The following is an 18,034-nucleotide window of genomic DNA, read 5'->3' as shown; positions in this document are numbered from 1 at the left end:
AAGTGGTCTCCCCGTCCTACTCCTCCGCCATCTTGGCTCCTCCCTATTCATACAATTTTAAAGTGAAGGTGTTTTAGAGTAGTAAATAAAAGAACATGCAGTGACCCAGGAAATCTTACAATCTTTAATTATTTTGTTCTGGACAAAACCCAATTGTTAAAACTTTCTAGTATTTATGAGATAGATTACTCATTGTTATTATTTGAAGTAGAAAACTAGTGTTTTCTTTTTTCTTACAGGATAGGTATTCTTCTGGAGCAAATGGAGACACTTTTAACAGGACTCTGGCTTCATCATCAGGTATGTGTTAAAGCAAAAATGCAGAACTGTTTTTAGGTTAAGGGCTTCATCCACTGGATGAGAAGCAGACTAATAGATACCTTGTCAAAGATGTTTTTAAATTTTCTAGGGAGACGTTTTGGCTTGAATATTTTGGGTTTGGAGCCTCTTACAATTAAAGGAAGGGAGAGAAGAGAGAGTGTAATGTTAGAGTGTATCCTCCTTTTTAGTGGGTTTGCTGTAAAACCTTTGCCCAGCCTCCAAGTTGCATGTTTGGCTTTCAGGCTGCTATGGGAATTGTCAGGATTCCTGATACAAGGCAGTAGGAGAGTAGACTCAGGTGTTGAAGCAGGTTACAGTGATGGTGACCTGTCAGGATAGCAACTATTTAAACCAAACTCATATCAAATTAATGCACATAAATCCCTGGCATTCCTATACACTAACAATAAGAAAATAGATATGGGAATTAAGGAAACAACCCTATTCACCATTACGTCAAAAAGAATAAAATACTTAGGAATAAATTTACCTCAAGAAACAAAAGACCTATATTTAGAAAACTGTAAAACACTGATGAAAGAAATCAAAAGATGACACAAATAGATGGAGAAATATACCATGTTCATGGATTGGAACAATCAACATAGTGAAAATGAAATCTATAGATTCAATGCAATCCCTATCAAGCTACCAATAACATTTTTTCACAGAACTAGGACAAATAATTCCACAATTTGTATGGAAGCACAAAAAACCTCGAATAGCCAAAGCATCTTGAGAACGAAGAATGGAACTGGAGGAATCAACCTGCCTGACTTCAGACTATACTGTAAAGCTACAGTCGTCAAGACAGTATGGTACTGGCACAAAAACAGAAATATAGACCAGTGGAACAAAATAGAAAGCCCAGAGATAAATCCACGCACCTGTGGACACCTTATCTTTGGCAAAGGAGGCAAAAATATGCAACGGAGAAAAGACAATCTTATTAACAGGTGATGCTGGGAAAACTGGTCAACCACTTGTAAAAGAATGAAACTAGAACACTTTCTAACACCATACACAAAAATAAACTCAGAATAAATTAAAGATCTAAATGTAAAACCAGAAACTATAAAACTCCTAGAGGAAAACATAGGCAGAACACTCTGACATAAATCACAACAGGATCCTCTATGATCCACCTCCCAGAGTAATGGAAATAAAAGCAAAAAAACCAAAATGGGACCTAATTAAACTTAAAAGCTTTTGCACAACGAAGGAAACTATGAGCAAGTTGAAAAGACAGTTTTCAGAATTGGAGAAAATAATAGCAAACAAAGCAACTTTCAATGTCAAAAACCCACAAGGAGCTCATGCAGCCCAATACTGGAAAAATAAACGACTCAGTCAAAAAATGGGCCAAAGAACTAAACAGACATTTCTCCAAAGAAGACATACAGATGGCTAACAAACACATGAAAAGATGCTCAATATCACTTATCATCAGAGAAATGCAAATCAAAACCACAATGAGGTACCATCTCACGCTGGTCAGAATGGCTGCTATCAAAAAGTCTACAAACAATAAATGCTGGAGGTGTGGAGAAAACGGACCCCTCTTACACTGTTGGTGAGAATGCAAACTAGTACAGCCACTATGGCGAACAGTGTGGAGATTCCTTAAAAAACTGGAAATAGAACTGCCATATGACCCAGCAGTCCCACTGCTGGGCACACACACTGAGGAAACCAGAATTGAAAGAGACACGTGTACCCCAGTGTTCATTGTAGCACTGTTTACAGTAGCTAGGACATGGAAGCAACCTAGATGTCTGTCCGCAGATGAATGGATGAGAAAGTTGTGGTACATATACACAGTGGAATATTACTCAGCTATAAAAAGAACATATTTGAGTCAGTTCTAATGAGGTGATTGAAACTGGAACCTATTATACAGAGTGAAGTAAGTCAGAAATAAAAAACACCAATAACAGTATATTAGCGCATATACATGGTGGAATTTAGAAAGATGGTAACAGTGACCCTATATGTGAGACGGCAAAAGAGACACAGACATAAAGTACAGGCTTTTGAACTCTTGGGAGAAGGTGAGGATGGGATGATTTTAGAGAATAGCATTGAAACATGTATATTACCATATGCGAAATAGGTGACCAGTCCAAGTTCGATGCTTGAAACAGGGCACTCAGAGCTGCTGCACTGGGACAATCCAGAGGGATTGGATGGGGAGGTAGGTGGGAGGATGGTTTGGAACAGCCTTGTTCCAAACTAGGAACACCTGTGGCTGTACACAGGTACAGCTATGTACACCCGTGGCTTGTACACCGGTGGCTGATTCATGTCAATGTATGGCAAAACCCACCACAATATTGTAATTAACCTCCAATTAAATAAATTAATTAAAAAAGTAAAATATTTAATTAAAAAAAGATAATATGAGCTTCTTTGGGATCTGAAAACTAACTTAGGGAGGTCCTTGGCAAATAAGAGAAACAAATCAAGATAAGGGAGCTGTTGTTTTCCCCCTGTCACTTGTCTCCATCTTGTTCACCTACATTTTTTATAAAGCTGAGAAGATAGGTGGAAGTGGTAGGACCTGGGCTAGAAAATTAAACTCATGACAGTAGTCTTTGATTTTGTTGAAGTTCACAGCAGGCTAATATGCTACTTCTAGTATATTTTCAATTAAAAAAATACATATAACAACAAAATTTACTGTATTAACCAAAGAGTCTGAGCAACTGAACTGAATGTCCTGAAAAAATCAATTAAGTCTAACTGTTCTAATACGTCATTTAGGATCTCTGTTGCCTTATTGATTTTCTGTCTGGAAGGTTTGTCCACTGATGTCATTGAGGTCTTAAAGTCTCCTCTATTATTGTATTCCCATCCATTTGTCTGTTAGTATTTGTTTTCTATATTTCAGCTCAGTTCAGTTGCTGAGTCATGTCCGACTCTTTGGGACCCCATGGACTGCAGCACCCCAGGATTCCCTGTCCATCACCAACTCCAGAGCTTACCCAAACTCATGTCCCTCGATCGGTGATGCCATCCAACCATCTCATCCTCTGTCATCCCGTTCTCATCCCGTCTTCAATCTTTCCCAGCATCAGGATCTTTTCAAATGTTAGTTCTTCACATCAGGTGGCCAAAGTATTGGAGGTTCTACTTCAGCATCAGTCCTTCCAATGAATATTCAGGAATGATTTCCATTAGGATTGACTGGTTGGATCTCCTTGCAGTCCAAGGGACTCTCAAGAGTCTTCTCCAACACCATAGTACAAAAGCATTACTTGTTCGGCACTCAGCTTTCTTTTTTTCTTTTTTTTCATTTATTTTTATTAGTTGGAGGCTAATTCCTTTACAATATTGTAGTGGTTTTTGTCATACATTGCCATGAATTAGCCATGGACTTACATGTATCCCCCATCCCGATCCCCCCTCCCACCTCCCTCTCTACCCGATCCCTCTGGGTCTTCCCAGTGCACTAGGTCTGATCACTTGTCTCATGCATCCCACCTGGGCTGGTGATCTGTTTCACCCTAGATAATATACGTGTTTTGCTGCTATTCTCTTGAAACATCCCACCCTCGCCTTCTCCCACAGAGTCCAAAAGTCTGTTCTGTACATCTGTGTCTCTTTTTCTGTTTTGCATATAGGGTTATCATTACCATCTTTCTAAATTCCATATATATGTGTTAGTATACTGTAATGGTCTTTATCTTTCTGGCTTACTTCCCTCTGTATAATGGGCTCCAGTTTCATCCATCTCATTAGAACTGATTCAAATGAATTCTTTTTAATGGCTGAGTAATATTCCACGGTGTATGTGTACCACAGCTTCCTTATCCATTCGTCTGCTGATGGGCATCTAGGTTTCTTCCATGTCCTGGCTATGATGAACAGTGCTGCGATGAACATTGGGGTGCACGTGTCTCTTTCAGATCTTGTTTCCTCGGTATGTATGCCCAAAAGTGGGATTGCTGGGTCATATGGCAGGTCTGTTTCCAGTTTTTTAAGAAATCTCCACACTGTTCTCCATAGCAGCTGTACTAGTTTCAATTCCCACCAACAGTGTAAGAGGGTTCCCTTTTCTCCACACCCTCTCCAGCATTTATTGCTTGTAGACTTTTGGATAGCAGCCATTCTGACTGGCGTGTAATGGTACCTCATTGTGGTTTTGATTTGCATTTCTCTGATAATGAGTGATGTTGAGCATCTTTTCATGTGTTTGTTAGCCATCTATATGTCTTCTTTGGAGAACTGTCTGTTTAGTTCTTTGGCCCATTTTTTGATTGGGTCATGTATTTTTCTGGAATTGAGCTTCAAGAGTTGCTTGTATGTTTTTGAGATTAATCCTTTGTCTGTTTCTTCATTTGCTGTTATTTTCTCCCAATCTGAGGGCTGTCTTTTCACCTTGCTTATAGTTTCCTTTGTTGTGCAAAAGCTTTTAAGTTTCATTAGGTTCCATTTGTTTATTTTTGCTTTTGTTTCTAATATTCTGGGATGTGGGTCATAGAGGATCCTGCTATGATTTAAGTCGGAGTGTGTTTTGCCTATGTTCTCCTCTAGGAGTTTTATAGTTTGTGGTCTTACATTTAGATCTTTAATCCGTTTTGAGTTTATTTTTGTGTATGGTGTTAGAAAGTGTTCTAGTTTCATTCTTTTACAGGTGGTTGACTAGTTTTCCCAGCACCACTTGTTAAAGAGGTTGTCTTTTTTCCATTGTATATCCTTGCCTCCTTTGTCAAAGATAAGGTGTCCATAGTTTCATGGATTTATCTCTGGGCTTTCTATTCTGTTCCATTGATCTATATTTCTGTCTTTGTGCCAGTACCATTCTATCTTGATAACTGTGGCTTTGTAGTAGATTCTGAAGTCAGGCAGGTTGATTCCTCCAGTTCCATTCTTCTTTCTCAAGATTACTTTGGCTATTCGAGGTTTTTTGTATTTCCATACAAATTGTGAAATTATTTGTTCCAGTTCTGTGAAAAATACCATTGGTAGCTTGATAGGGGTTGCATTGAATGCATAGATTGCTTTGGGTACTATAGCCATTTTGACAATACTGATTCTCCCAATCCATGAACATGGTATATTTCTCCATGTGTTTGTGTCCTCTTTGATTTCTTTCATCAGCGTTTTATAGTTTTCTATGTATAGGTCTTTTGTTTCTTTAGGTAGATACACTCCTAAGTATTTTATTCTTTGTGTTGCAATGGTGAATGGTATTGTTTCCTTAATTTCTCTTTCTGTTTTCTCATTGTTAGTGTATGGGAATGCAAGGGATTTCTGTGTGTTAATTTTATATCCTGCAACTTTATTATATTCGTTGATAGCTCTAGTAAGTTTCTGGTAGAGTCTTTAGGGTTTTCTATGTAGAGGATTATCTCACCTGCAAACACAGAGACTTTCACTTCTTCTTTTCCTATCTGGATTCCTTTTACTGCTTTTTCTGCTCTGATTGCTGTGGCCAGTACTTCCAACACCATGTTGAATAGTAGTGGTGAGAGTGGGCACCCTTGTCTTGTTCCTGATTTCAGGGGAAATGCTTTCAATTTTTCACCATTGAGGGTAATGCTTGCTGTGGCTTTGTCATATATAGCTTTTTTATGTTGAGGTATGTTGCTTTTATTCCTGCTTTCTGGAGAGTTTTAATCATAAATGGGTGTTGAATTTTGTCAAAGACTTTTCTGTGCATCAATTGAGATAATCATATTGTTTTTATCTTTCAATTTGTTAATGTGTATTACATTGATTGATTTGCGTATTTTAAAGAATCCTTGCATTCCTGGGATAAAGCCCACTTGGTCACGGTGTATGATTTTTTTAATATGTTGTTGGATTCTGTTTGCTAGAATTTTGTTAAGGATTTTTGCATCTATGTTCATCAGTGATATTGGCCTGTAGTTTTCTTTTTTTGTGGCATCTTTGTCTGGTTTTGGAATTAGGGTGATGGTGGCCTCATAGAATGAGTTTGAAAGTTACCTTCTTCTGCAAATTTCTGGAAGAGTTTGAGTAAGATAGGTGTTAGCTCTTCTCTAAATTTTTGGCAGAATTCAGCTGTGAAGCCATCTGGTCCTGGGCTTTTGTTTGCTGGAAGATTTCTGATTACAGTTTCGATTTCCTTGCTTGTGATGGGTCTGTTAAGATCTTCTATTTCTTCCTGGTTCAGTTTTGGAAAGTTATACTTTTCTAAGAATTCGTCCATTTCTTCCAAGTTGTCCATTTTATTGGCATAGAGCTGCTGGTAATAATCTCTTATGATCCTTTGTATTTCAGTGTTGTCTGTTGTGATCTCTCCATTTTCGTTTCTAATTTTGTTAATTTGGTTCTTCTCTCTTTGTTTCTGAATGAGTCTTGCTAATGGTTTGTCAGTTTTGTTTATTTTTTCAAAACACCAGCTTTTAGCTTTGTTGATTTTTGCTATGGTCACTTTAGTTTCTTTTGCATTTATTTCTGCCCTAATATTTAAGATTTCTTTCCTTCTACTAACCCTGGGGTTCTTCATTTCTTCCTTCTCTAGTTGCTTTAGGTGTAGAGTTAGGTTATTTATTTGACATTTTTCTTGTTTCTTGAGGTAGGCCTGTAATGCTATGAACCTTCCCCTTAGCACTGCTTTTACAGTGTCCCATAGGCTTTGGGTTGTTGTGTTTTCATTTTCATTCATTTCTATGCATATTTTTATTTCTTTTTTGATTTCTTCTATGATTTGTTGGTTATTCAGAAGCATGTTGTTTAGCCTCCATATGTTTGAAGTTGTAATAATTTTTTTCCTGTAATTGAGATCTAATCTTACTTCACTGTGGTCAGAAAAGATGACTGGAATGATTTCAATTTTTTTAAATTTACCAAGACTAGATTTATGGCCCAGGATGTGATCTGTTCTGGAGAAGGTTCCGTGTGCACTTGAGAAAAAGGTGAAGTTGATTGTTTTGGGGTGAAATGTCCTATAGATGTCAATTAGTTCTAGCTGGTCCATTGTGTCATTTATAGTTTGTGTTTCCTTGTTAATTTTCTGTTTAGTTGATCTATCCATAGGTGTGAGTGCGGTAGTAAAGTCTCCCACTATTATTGTGTTACTATTCATTTCCTCTTTCATACTCGTTAGCGTTTGCCGTACATATTGCGGTGCTCCTATGTTGGGTGCATATATATTTATAATTGTTATATCTTCTTCTTGGATTGATCCTTTGATCATTATGTAGTGTCCTTCTTTGTCTCTTTTCACAGCCTTTATTTGAAAGTCTATTTTATCTGATATGAGTATTGCAACTCCTGCCTTCTTTTGGTCTCCGTTTGCGTGAAATATTTTTTTTTCAACCCTTCACTTTCAGTCTGTATGTGTCCCTTGTTTTGAGGTGGGTCTCTTGTAGACAGTATATATAGGGGTCTTGTTTTTGTATCCATTCAGCCAGTCTTTGTCTTTTGGTTGGGGCATTCAACCCATTTACATTTTAGGTAATTATTGATAGGTATGGTCCCGTTGCCATTTACTTTGTTTTGGGTTCACGTTTATAGAGTCTTTCTGTGTTTCCTGTCTAGAGAAGATCCTTTAGCATTTGTTGAAGGGCTGGTTTGGTGGTGCTGAATTCTCTCAGCTTTTGCTTGTCTGTAAAGCTTTTGAGTTCTCCTTCATATCTGAATGAGATCCTTGCTGGGTACAGTAATCTAGGTTGTAGGTTATTCTCTTTCATTACTCTAAGTATATCCTGCCATTCCCTTCTGGCCTGAAGGGTTTCTATTGATAGATCAGCTGTTATCCTGATGGGAATCCCTTTGTGTGTTATTTATTGTTTCTCCCTTGCTGCTTTTAGTATTTGTTCTTTGTGTTTGATCTTTGTTAATTTGATTAATATGTGTCTTGGGGTGTTTTGCCTTGAGTTTATCCTGTTTGGGACTCTCTGGCTTTCTTGGACTTGGGTGGCTATTTCCTTCCCCATTTTAGGGAAGTTTTCAGCTATTATCTCCTCGAGTATCTTCTCATGGCCTTTCTTTTTGTCTTCTTCGTCTGGGACTCCTATGATTCGAATGTTGGGGCGTTTCACATTGTCCCAGAGGTCCCTGAGGTTGTCCTCATTTCTTTTGATTCTTTTGTCTTTTTTCCTCTCTGCCTCATTTATTTCCACCATTTTATCTTCTACCTCACTTATCCTACCTTCTGTCTCCATTATTCTACTCATGATTCCCTCCAGAGTGTTTTTGATCTCATTTATTGCATTATTCATTTTTAATTGACTCTTTTTTATTTCTTCTAGGTCCTTATTAAACATTTCTTGCATCTTCTCAATCCTTGTCTCCAGGCTATTTATCTGTAACTCCATTTTGTTTTCAAGATTTTGGATCGTTTTTATTATCATTATTCTAAATTCTTTTTCAGGTAGATTCCCTATGTCCTCCTCTTTTGTTTGACTTGGTGGGCATTTTTCATGTTCCTTTACCTGTTGGGTATTTCTCTGCCTTTTCATCTTGTTTAGATTGCTGTGTCTGGAGTGGGCTTTCTGTATTCTGGTGGTCTGTGGTTCCTTTTTATTGTGGAGGTTTCACCCAGTGGGTGGGGTTGGACGATGGGCTTGTCAAGGTTTCCTGGTTAGGGAAGCTTGCGTCAGTGTTCTGGTGTGTGGAACTGGATTTCTTCTCTCTGGAGTGCAATGGAGTGTTCAGTAATGAGTTTTGAGATGGGCCTGTGTGTTAGGTGTGACTTTGGGCAGCCTGTATGTTGATGCTCAGGGCTATGTTCCTGCATTGCTGGAGAATTTGCGTGGTATGTCTTGCTCTGGAACTTATTGGCTCTTGGGTGGTGGTTGGTTTCAGTGTAGGTATGGAAGCTTTTGGATGGTCTCTTATTACTTAATGTTCCGAGTAGTCAGTAGTTTTCTGGTGTTCTCAGGTTTTGGGCTTAAGTCTCCTGCCTCTGGATTTCAGTTTTATTTATTCCAGTAGTCTCAAGACTTCTTCAGCTATACAGCACTGATAATAAAACTTCGAGCTTAATGGTGAAAAGATTCTCCACCGTGAGGGACACCCAGAGAGGTTCACGGAGTTACATGAAAAAGAGGAGAGGGAGGAGGGAGATAGAGATGAGCAGGCGGAGAAAAAGGGGGACACAAGAGGAGAGAGACAGATCTACGCAGTTGTCTGTTCCCAGAGTTTTCTCCGTACCCCAGACATCCGCAGAGATTCACAGAATTGGATTGGGAAGAGAAGGGGAAAGGAGGAAATAGAGGTGTTCTGAGGTAGAAAACAGAGAGTTAAAAGTGGGAGGGAGTAATCAACACACTCCTGAATAGAAATGGGAACTGAATATTGGATTCTTAAATGTCCAAAATTTATATCACATACTGAAAAACAAAGATTAAAAATCAAGCATAGATGTTAGACTCTTTAAAATACAATATTTAAAAACAAAAACAAACACACACAAAAAATCTAGAAATAATTATGAAGTTCAGTTTAAAAATAGGACTTCTCTCTTTTTTTTTTTGCAAGGTTATAGTGAAATGAAAATGAAAATTAAGACATAATAGAGGAGTATTAGAGTACTTTAAAATGAAATAAGAGAGAAAAACAAGAAAAAAAAAAGAAAAAGAAAAAAAAATTTTTCCCCTAATTAAAAAAATCGTAAAAATATATGAAAATGAAAGTTAAGGAGTAATGGGGGAGTAGTAGGGAATTTTAAAAGAAAATAAAAGATAAAATTAAAAAGAAAAAAAAAGAAAAAAAATTTTTAATTTAAAAAAAGAATATATATATATATGAATTTCTCTGGAGCTGTTGCAGTCAGTGTGGGTTCAGTTCAGTTTCAGATAGCTCCTCATTCCAGCTTATACTTCTCGGTATCTATAGGCCCCTTCTGGTGTAGTCGGTGTTACCTACAGGGATTTTAATCTGTTGCACCGGTCATTTCTGAAGCGGTTCCCTTTGTTTATTTGGCGTCTGTTTGCCGTCTCTTCGGTGTCTAATTTCCGCCCTGACACAGGCGGGCAGAGGTGATCTCTTATTTAGGTTCGCTAGTTCAGTCCTGCTACCGGGAGGGCGGGGTGCTGCAGACAGATATCGCTGTGTGTGGGGAGCATTCACAGTGTTCCGGGCACACTGGGTTTGCCCCTGTTCACCAGTGTCTGTGCTTTCCCCGTCTACACTGCTCAGGCTCCCGGCTGCTCTATAGGGAGCGTGCCCTGTGTTGCGTGCGGTTCCAGTTTTCGCGTACTCCACAAAAGCGCGGACTCGGTTGCGCCTGCGTTTTGTGCCTTCCCCGGCCTGAGCAGCTCAGGCAGCCAGATGTTGACCATCCAGAATCTCAGGAAGTCTTTGGATAGAAACTGGAGGCCTGTTTGCAGTGTGGGAGGGGATGCCATCTCTGGGGCCGAGTTTGCCCCTTTCCCCTCCCCTTTGCCTCCTACCTCCGGTGGGATGGGCCGGTCTGCCGCAGGCTAGCTCTTCTCTGGAGTTTCTCAGTCCCTTTGTTTTGCGATCGGGCGGCAGTGTGTTCGGGCTGGTTAATTTTCTCTGTTGCTATCCCACAGTTTAAAAAAGCTCCCTCCAATTGCTCTCAGGGCCTTTGGGCCGGTCCTTACCCTAAGCAATGTCACCCGCTCCTCTCCGTTCTGCCCCCACTTGCTGGTGGCGGATGCGGGCGTCTGGGGTACTTTTCTGCTGGGAGTTGCTTTTAGGCACGTAATCTGTGGGCCTTATTTACTTTTTCCTCCCGGTTAGGTTGCACTCTGAGGTTTGAAAACTTCCCCCAGACCCGCCAGTGCGAGGGGTTCCTGGTGTTTGGAAACTTCCTCTATTAAGACTCCCTTCCCGGGACTCTGTCCCTAGCTCTTTTGTCTCTCTTTTGATCTTTTATATTTTGTCCTACCTCCTTTTGAAGACAATGGGTTGCTTTTCTGGGTGCCTGATGTCCTCTGCTAGTGATCAGAAGTTGTTTTGTGAAATTTGCTCAGTGTTCAATAGTTCTTTCAATGAATTTGTAGGGGAAAAAGTGGTCTCCCGGTCCTATTCCTCCCCCATCTTGGCTCCTCCCCGGCACTCAGCTTTCTTTGTAGCCCAACTGTCACATCCCTACATGACTGCTGGAAAAACCATAGCTTTGAGTAGATGGACTTTTGTTAGCAAAGTAATGTATCTGCTTTTTAATATGCTGTTGAGGTTGGTCATGACTTTTCTTCCAAGGAGTAAGAGTCTTTTAATTTCATGGCTGCAGTCACCATCTGCTGTGATTTTGGAGCCCCCCCAGATATGTCTCTCAGTGTTTCCATTATTTCCCCATCTATTTGCCATGAAGTGATGGGACTGGATGCAATGATCTTCATTTTCTGAATGTTGAATTTTAAGGCCACTTTTTCACTGTCCTCTTTGACCCTCATCAAGAGTCTCTTTAGTTCTTCTTTGCTTCCTACCATAAGTGTGGTGTCATCGGCATAGCTGAGATTATTGATATAACTCCTGGAAATCTTAATTCTAGCTTGTGATTCCTCCAGCCCAGCATTTTGCATGATGTAGTCTGCATATAAGTTAAACAAGCAGGGTGACAATATACAGCCTTGACCTACTCCTTTTCCTATTTGGAACCAGTCTTTTGTTCCATGTCCAGTTCTATCTGTTGATTCTTGACCTGCATACAAATTTCTCAGGAGACAGGTCAGGTGGTTTGGTATTCCCATCTCATTAAGAATTCTTCATAGTTTGTTGAGGTCTAAACAGTCAAATGCTTTGGTGTAGTCAATAAAGCAGAAGTAGATGTTTTTCTGGAGTACATGATTTTTCAATGATCCAGTGAATATTGGCAATTTGATCTTTGATTCCTCTGCTTTTTCTAAATCCAGCCTGAATATCTGTAAGTTCACAGTTCATGTACTGTTGAAGCATGCTTGGAGAATTTTGAAGGTTACTTTGCTAGCATGTGAGATGAGTGCAATTGTGGGGTAGTTTGAACATTCTTTGGCATTGCCTTTCTTTGGGATTGGAATGAAAACTGACCTCTTCCAGTCCTGTGGCCACTGGCTGAGTCTTCCAAATTTGCTGGCATGTTGAGTGCAGCACTTCCACAGCATCGTCTTTTAGGATTTGAAATAGCTCAATTGGAATTCCATCTCCTCCACTAGCTTTGTTCATAGTGGTGCTTCATAAGGCCCATTTGACTTCACATTCCAGGATGTCTGCCTCTAGGTGAGTGATCACACCATCATGGTTATCTGGGTCATGAAGATCGTCTTTGTATAGTTCTGTGTATTTGCCACCTCTTCTTAATATCTTCTGCTTCTGTTAGGTCCATACCATTTCTGTCCTTAATTGTGCCCATCTTTGCATGAAATGTTCCCTTAGTATCACTCATTTTCTTGAAGCGATCTCTAGTCTTTCCCACTCTATTGTTTTGCTCTATTTCTTTGCACTGATCACTGAGGGAGGTTTTCTTATCTCTCTTTGCTATTCTTTGGAACTCTGCATTCACATGGGTATATCTTTCCTTTTCTCCTTTTCCTTTCACTTCTCTTCTTTTCTCAGCTATTTGTAAGGCCACCTAAGACAACCATTTTGCCTTTTTGCATTTCTTTTTCTTGGGGATGGTCTTGATCACTGCCCTCTGTACTATGTCATGAACCTCCATCCATAGTTCTTCAGGCACTCTATCATATCTAATCTCTTGAATCTGGTTCACACTTCCATTGTATAATTGTAAGGGATTTGATTTAGGTCATACCTGAAGGATATAGTGATTTTTACCTGCTTTGTTCAGTTTCAGTCTGAATTTGCAATAAGGAGTTTATGATCTGAGCCACAGTCAGCTCCCGGTCTTGTGTTTGCTGACTGTATAGTGTTCTCCATGTTTTCTCTGCAAAGAATATGATATTTTATATACTTATATGTTTTTGTATTTATATATAATTATTTAAGTATTTAAATATAATTTTAATATAAAATAAATAAATATTTATATAAATTTAGATGCTCCTATATTGAGTGTGTATGTGTCATTGAGAGTAATATCCTCTTCTTGTATTGATTCTTTTATCATTATATAGTGTCTTTCTTTAGCCTTTTTATGGCTTTTGTTTGGAAGTCTGTTTTGTTTATAGGAGTGTTGCATCCCCCACTTTATTGTCATTTTCATTTGCATGAAATACCTTTTTCCATCTCCCCACTTTGAGTCCTTTGTGCTGGAGTGGGTCATTGGTTTCTTAAAGAACTTAGTTTTGGCTTTATTGAGCCACTATTATATGTTTGTTTCCTCTTTCTTTATCTTTTGTTGTTAACATTTTTAAAAGATTTATTTAGTTGTATTTATTTACGGCTGTACTGGGTCTTAATTGCTCTGCACAGGCCTTCTCCACTTGTGGTGAGTGGGGGCTACTCTCTAGTTGCAGTGCATGGGCCTCTCATTCCACTGGTTTCTCTTGTTGTGGACCACGGACTCTAGGTGCATGGGCTTCAGTAGTTGCAACTCATGGGCCCTGGAGCACTGGTTCAGTAGTTGTGGCACACAGGCTTAGTTGTCCCATCGTATGTGGGACATTCCTGAACTACGGATTGAACCTGTGTCTCCTTCATTGGTGGGTTCTTTACCACTGAGCCACCAGGGAGGCCTGCTTTTACCACCATTTTTCTCCTTTACTCTTCTGTGATTTGTTGTTTTTCTAATGTTCTTACTAGTTGAGATGGATGTTTACCTCATTAATTTTCAGTTCTTATTGTATAAAAATGTAATTTCTGATAGGTGTCATTTTATCATACAATTCTAAGTATTTCTAAAGTTCCATTGTAATTTTTTTTCTTTGAACTGTTTTGATAGAAGTGTTTCCAAATGTAAGAGAATTTTAAAATTGTATAATTGAGTTACTCGATCATTAGTTGTCAGTGTATAATAGTGATTTGCTATTTTTATAGATTATACACCATACAGAGTTAGTGTAAAATATTGACTATATTCCTTGTGCTGTATATTACATCCCTGTAGCTAATTTATTTTATAACTAGTAGTTTGTGCCTCTTACCTCCCCTTCACCTATTTCATACCTCCCTCACCCTTCTCCCATGTGGCAAACCACTAGTTGGTTTTCTATATCTGTTCATCTTATCTGTTTTTGTGTATTTGTTGACTTGTTTTATTTTTTGGATTCCACTTATAAGCAAAAATATACAGTATTTGTCTTCTAGCAATTTTTAATTTGATTGCATTGCAATTAGAGAGTTTTGTGTATGTGATAACTGATTTTTGAAATTGTTGAATTTACATTTTGGCCTTCCATGTGGTCGGTTTTTATGAACATTCTATTGTTGAAGAAAGTCACCAGTTTAATGTTTTTAGTTCTGTGAATGTTTACAGTGTTCTGTGGATGATTGTAATTTGTCTGTTCTCCTTTGACTGTTTTTCTTGGCTGTTATAGACAGTGCTTATCAAAACATTTTTATGTGTATCTGTGTTACCATGTGAGTATATCCACAGGAAAAAGTATACTAGTATATTTTCAAAAAATATTTTCCTTTAAAATTAGGATCAAGGTGGATCTAGTTTATAGTTTCAATGTTGTATCTAATTCGTGCTTATTTCCTTACGTCCTTGACTAGTCTTGGCATTTAAAACAATATTTATTGGAATATAGTTGTTTTACAATGTTGTGTTAGCTTCTATTGTACAGCAAAGTGAATCAGTAATATATATATTTCCACTTGTTTAGATTTCCTTCCATAGAGCAATGAATAAAGTTCCCTGTGCTATACAGTAGGATTTTCATTAGTTATCTATTTTGCACATAGCACCAATAGTGTATATACGTGAAACACAGTCTCCCAGTTCATCCTTCCCGCAACCCCCTGCCTCTTGATATTCTTAGATTTGTTCTCTATGTTTGTGTCTCTGTTTCTGCTTTGCAAATAGGTTCATCTGTACCATTTTTCTAGATTCCACATTTATACATTAATATATGATATTTGTTTTTATGACTTTCTTCATTCTGTATGACAGTCTCTAGGTATATCCATGTCTCTACAGGTGACACAATTTAATTCCTTTTCATGGCCAAGTAATATTCCATTATCTGTGTGTACCACATCTTCTTTATTCATTTCCTCTGTTGATGGAAATTTTGCTTGCTTCCCTGTCCTGGCTTTTGTAGATAGTGCTGCAGTGAACATTGGAGTGCATGTGTCATTTTGAATTACGTTTTTCTCTGGGTATATGCCCAGTGTTGGGATTGCTGGGTCATAGGGTCCTTCTGTTTTTAGTAGTTTTTAGGAACCTCCGTATTGTTCTCCATAGTGGCTGTATCAATTTACCTTCGCACCAGCAGTGGAAGAGGGTCTCTTTTCTCCACACTCTCTCCAGCATTTGTTGTTTGTACACTTTTTGATGTTGGCCATCCTGACTTGTGTGAGGTGATAACTCATTGTAGTTTTGATTAGCATTTCTCTAATAATTAGTGATGTTGAGCATCTTTTCATGTGTTTGTTGGTCATCTGTATGTCTTCTTTGGAGAAATGTGGTGGTAGTTCTTCTGGTGGTAGTTTAGTCACTAAGTCATGTCAGAGTCATGTCCAACTCTTGCAACCCCATGGGCTGTGGCCTGCCAGTCTCTTCTGTCCATGGTATTCTCCAGGCAAGAATACTGGAATAGGTGGCTGTTCCTTTCTTCAGAGGATCTTCCCAACCCAAAGATCTAACCTAGGTCTTGTGCATTACAGGCAGATTCTTTACCGACTTAGCTATGAGGAAAGCCCCATTAAGGTCTTCTACTAGATTCGTATTAGCAAACTGTTTCCAGTCAGTCATGGTTGGGAAAAGTTATATTCTTCTTTTGATTTTCAGTGTCTTTAATTATGAGTGGGAGTTAGTCAGCGTTTTTTTTCATTTGGAGGACTACCTATTCTTATTCATCGCCCATTTTTCTACTAGGCTACTCATCTTTCTTACTGCTATGTAAAATTCCTCCTATGCCGTGTGGATGGCACATTTAGATGGTTTAAAGCTTACTTACCACCAGGATACTTTTTTGTTATTTTGACTTGCTTCAAATGTTATTTACTTTAGAAATGGGTGATGGATCATCTCAAAGAGATCATTTCATGAGAAGTGGATTTGCCTCTGGGAGGAGTTTGGGAAACAGAGGTAAGAATCTTTCTTTAGTCATCTGTTTTAATAGGTGAATAGTGGAATGAATAGAGGCTTTTATGGCTGTTTAGTGCAAGGTTAAATCTGATATAACTTAGTGTACAGTAGACTTGGTTGGGATGACGATTTTGTTTTTAATACCAGTACTCTTTTCACTGTTTTACATTATAAGATAGTAGGAAATCGTTGAATTGATTAGATGGGTAGATTGGTTAAAGAGAGTTGCTTCCCAGAGCTGCTTCTTGATGTGTTGATGGTTATTGTTCCCATTGGCATGGGAGGAATGGGAGAAACTCCAGAGACTAGAGTGTGAAGGCCCTTTTTCTTAAGTTTTATGTTTCTCAAGAAAAGGCAGTATGTGAAACAGTTTTGTTAGCTCACTAGTATTAAGAGGTTGTTTTCCCAAAATTGAAAGTTTTTATTGTCACTTTCAGAACAACCAGCACTAGATGTGACAGATAATGACACAGCAAAATAGTTTCCTCCTTTCCATTTTTAGATTTGTTATTAAACTGCTGAAAATATTGTGCACTGTGTTTTATTATAGTGCAACAAAATACTGTTAGAACCTCAAATGGTCATATGGATTTTTAAATAAATTTCTCTTATGGGGCCCTAAGCTAGGGTTAATAGTTTTATATATACATGACACTTATTCTTGAATTTATTAAATGTTAGTTTTTGAAAATCTTTGGTATTTGTATATATTTTTATTCATTGGAAACTGAATGTTGTTATATGATATTTCATTTGCTACTTAGAAAACTTAATTTTTTAATACACAGATAACATAAGTGTGAATTTTATGTTTTGACATATTTCTTCTACTAATGAAATTTGTTGAAGATGCATATATATTTTTTTTATCTTTAAGCCTGCATATTAAGTGAGAGGCAGTAATGTTTTGGACCATGTAGTTGTGCTTAGAGATTCAAGTGTGTATTTTGTTTGCTACTACTAGGAAATAACAAATAGCTTAATAGGACACTCAGGGAGCTACTTAATATTTGGATATATTTTAAAATCCTAATTTAGAATGATATTTTTTGATGCAGACTTCTAAACATTGTTGACTAGAGCCTTTTTAAATGAGAAAACCATCACTGAGATTTTACTATGAATTGTTAATTCAATATGTTGTAGATTTAAATACATTAAATTTCTGATCAAAACTGTGAATATTGATACTTTAAAAGTTATCTTTGAAAAAATCTGAAAAAGAATGAATATATGTATATGTAAACTGAATCACTTTGTATACCTGAAACTAACACAGAATTGTAAATTAACTATACTCTGATAATATTTAAGAAAAAAAAAGTACTCTTTAATACTGCATATAATCCTGGAAATTTATAGAAGAACTACACCTTTCCCAAATGATTCAGTTTACCATTCTAGTTTGTTTCAATCTTTATGGTATTTTTTTCTCACAACTTGGGTATATCTAGTAACATGGTTTTAAAATTGACTTTTAATTACCTAAAATATATATTGGTTGGCTTTTTATCTTCTGTGAGATATGGCCTAAAAAGCCTTATCTTCCTAAATCACATGCTTTTTTAGAATCTGATAAAAATGCTGATAGTTGCATATACACAGTTTTGCATGTGGCATTAGGAATTTCACAGATCTCTT

General features: G+C 37.8%; 1 protein-coding gene across 8 annotated transcripts in view; it reads left to right on the top strand.

The window, feature by feature from the left end:
- LOC122689685 (probable ATP-dependent RNA helicase DDX4) overlaps positions 1-18,034 on the top strand; it is a 727,334-nt gene that overhangs the window by 660,361 nt on the left and 48,939 nt on the right. For 5 of the 8 annotated variants that reach the window (XM_043896323.1, XM_043896321.1, XM_043896320.1 and 2 more), the window contains 2 exons: positions 240-300; positions 16,316-16,393. In XM_043896323.1, coding sequence (XP_043752258.1) covers positions 240-300; positions 16,316-16,393 — 139 coding nt within the window. The remainder of the gene's footprint in view (positions 1-239; positions 301-16,315; positions 16,394-18,034) is intronic. The other 3 variants (XM_043896317.1, XM_043896316.1, XM_043896318.1) reach the window with 1 other exon arrangement.

This window comes from Cervus elaphus, chromosome X (genome assembly GCF_910594005.1).
Source record: "Cervus elaphus chromosome X, mCerEla1.1, whole genome shotgun sequence".
In the NCBI taxonomy this organism is placed as follows: domain Eukaryota; kingdom Metazoa; phylum Chordata; class Mammalia; order Artiodactyla; family Cervidae; genus Cervus; species Cervus elaphus.
Note: the sequence above shows the minus strand (reverse complement) of the source record. Positions and strands in the feature narration are given on the sequence as shown.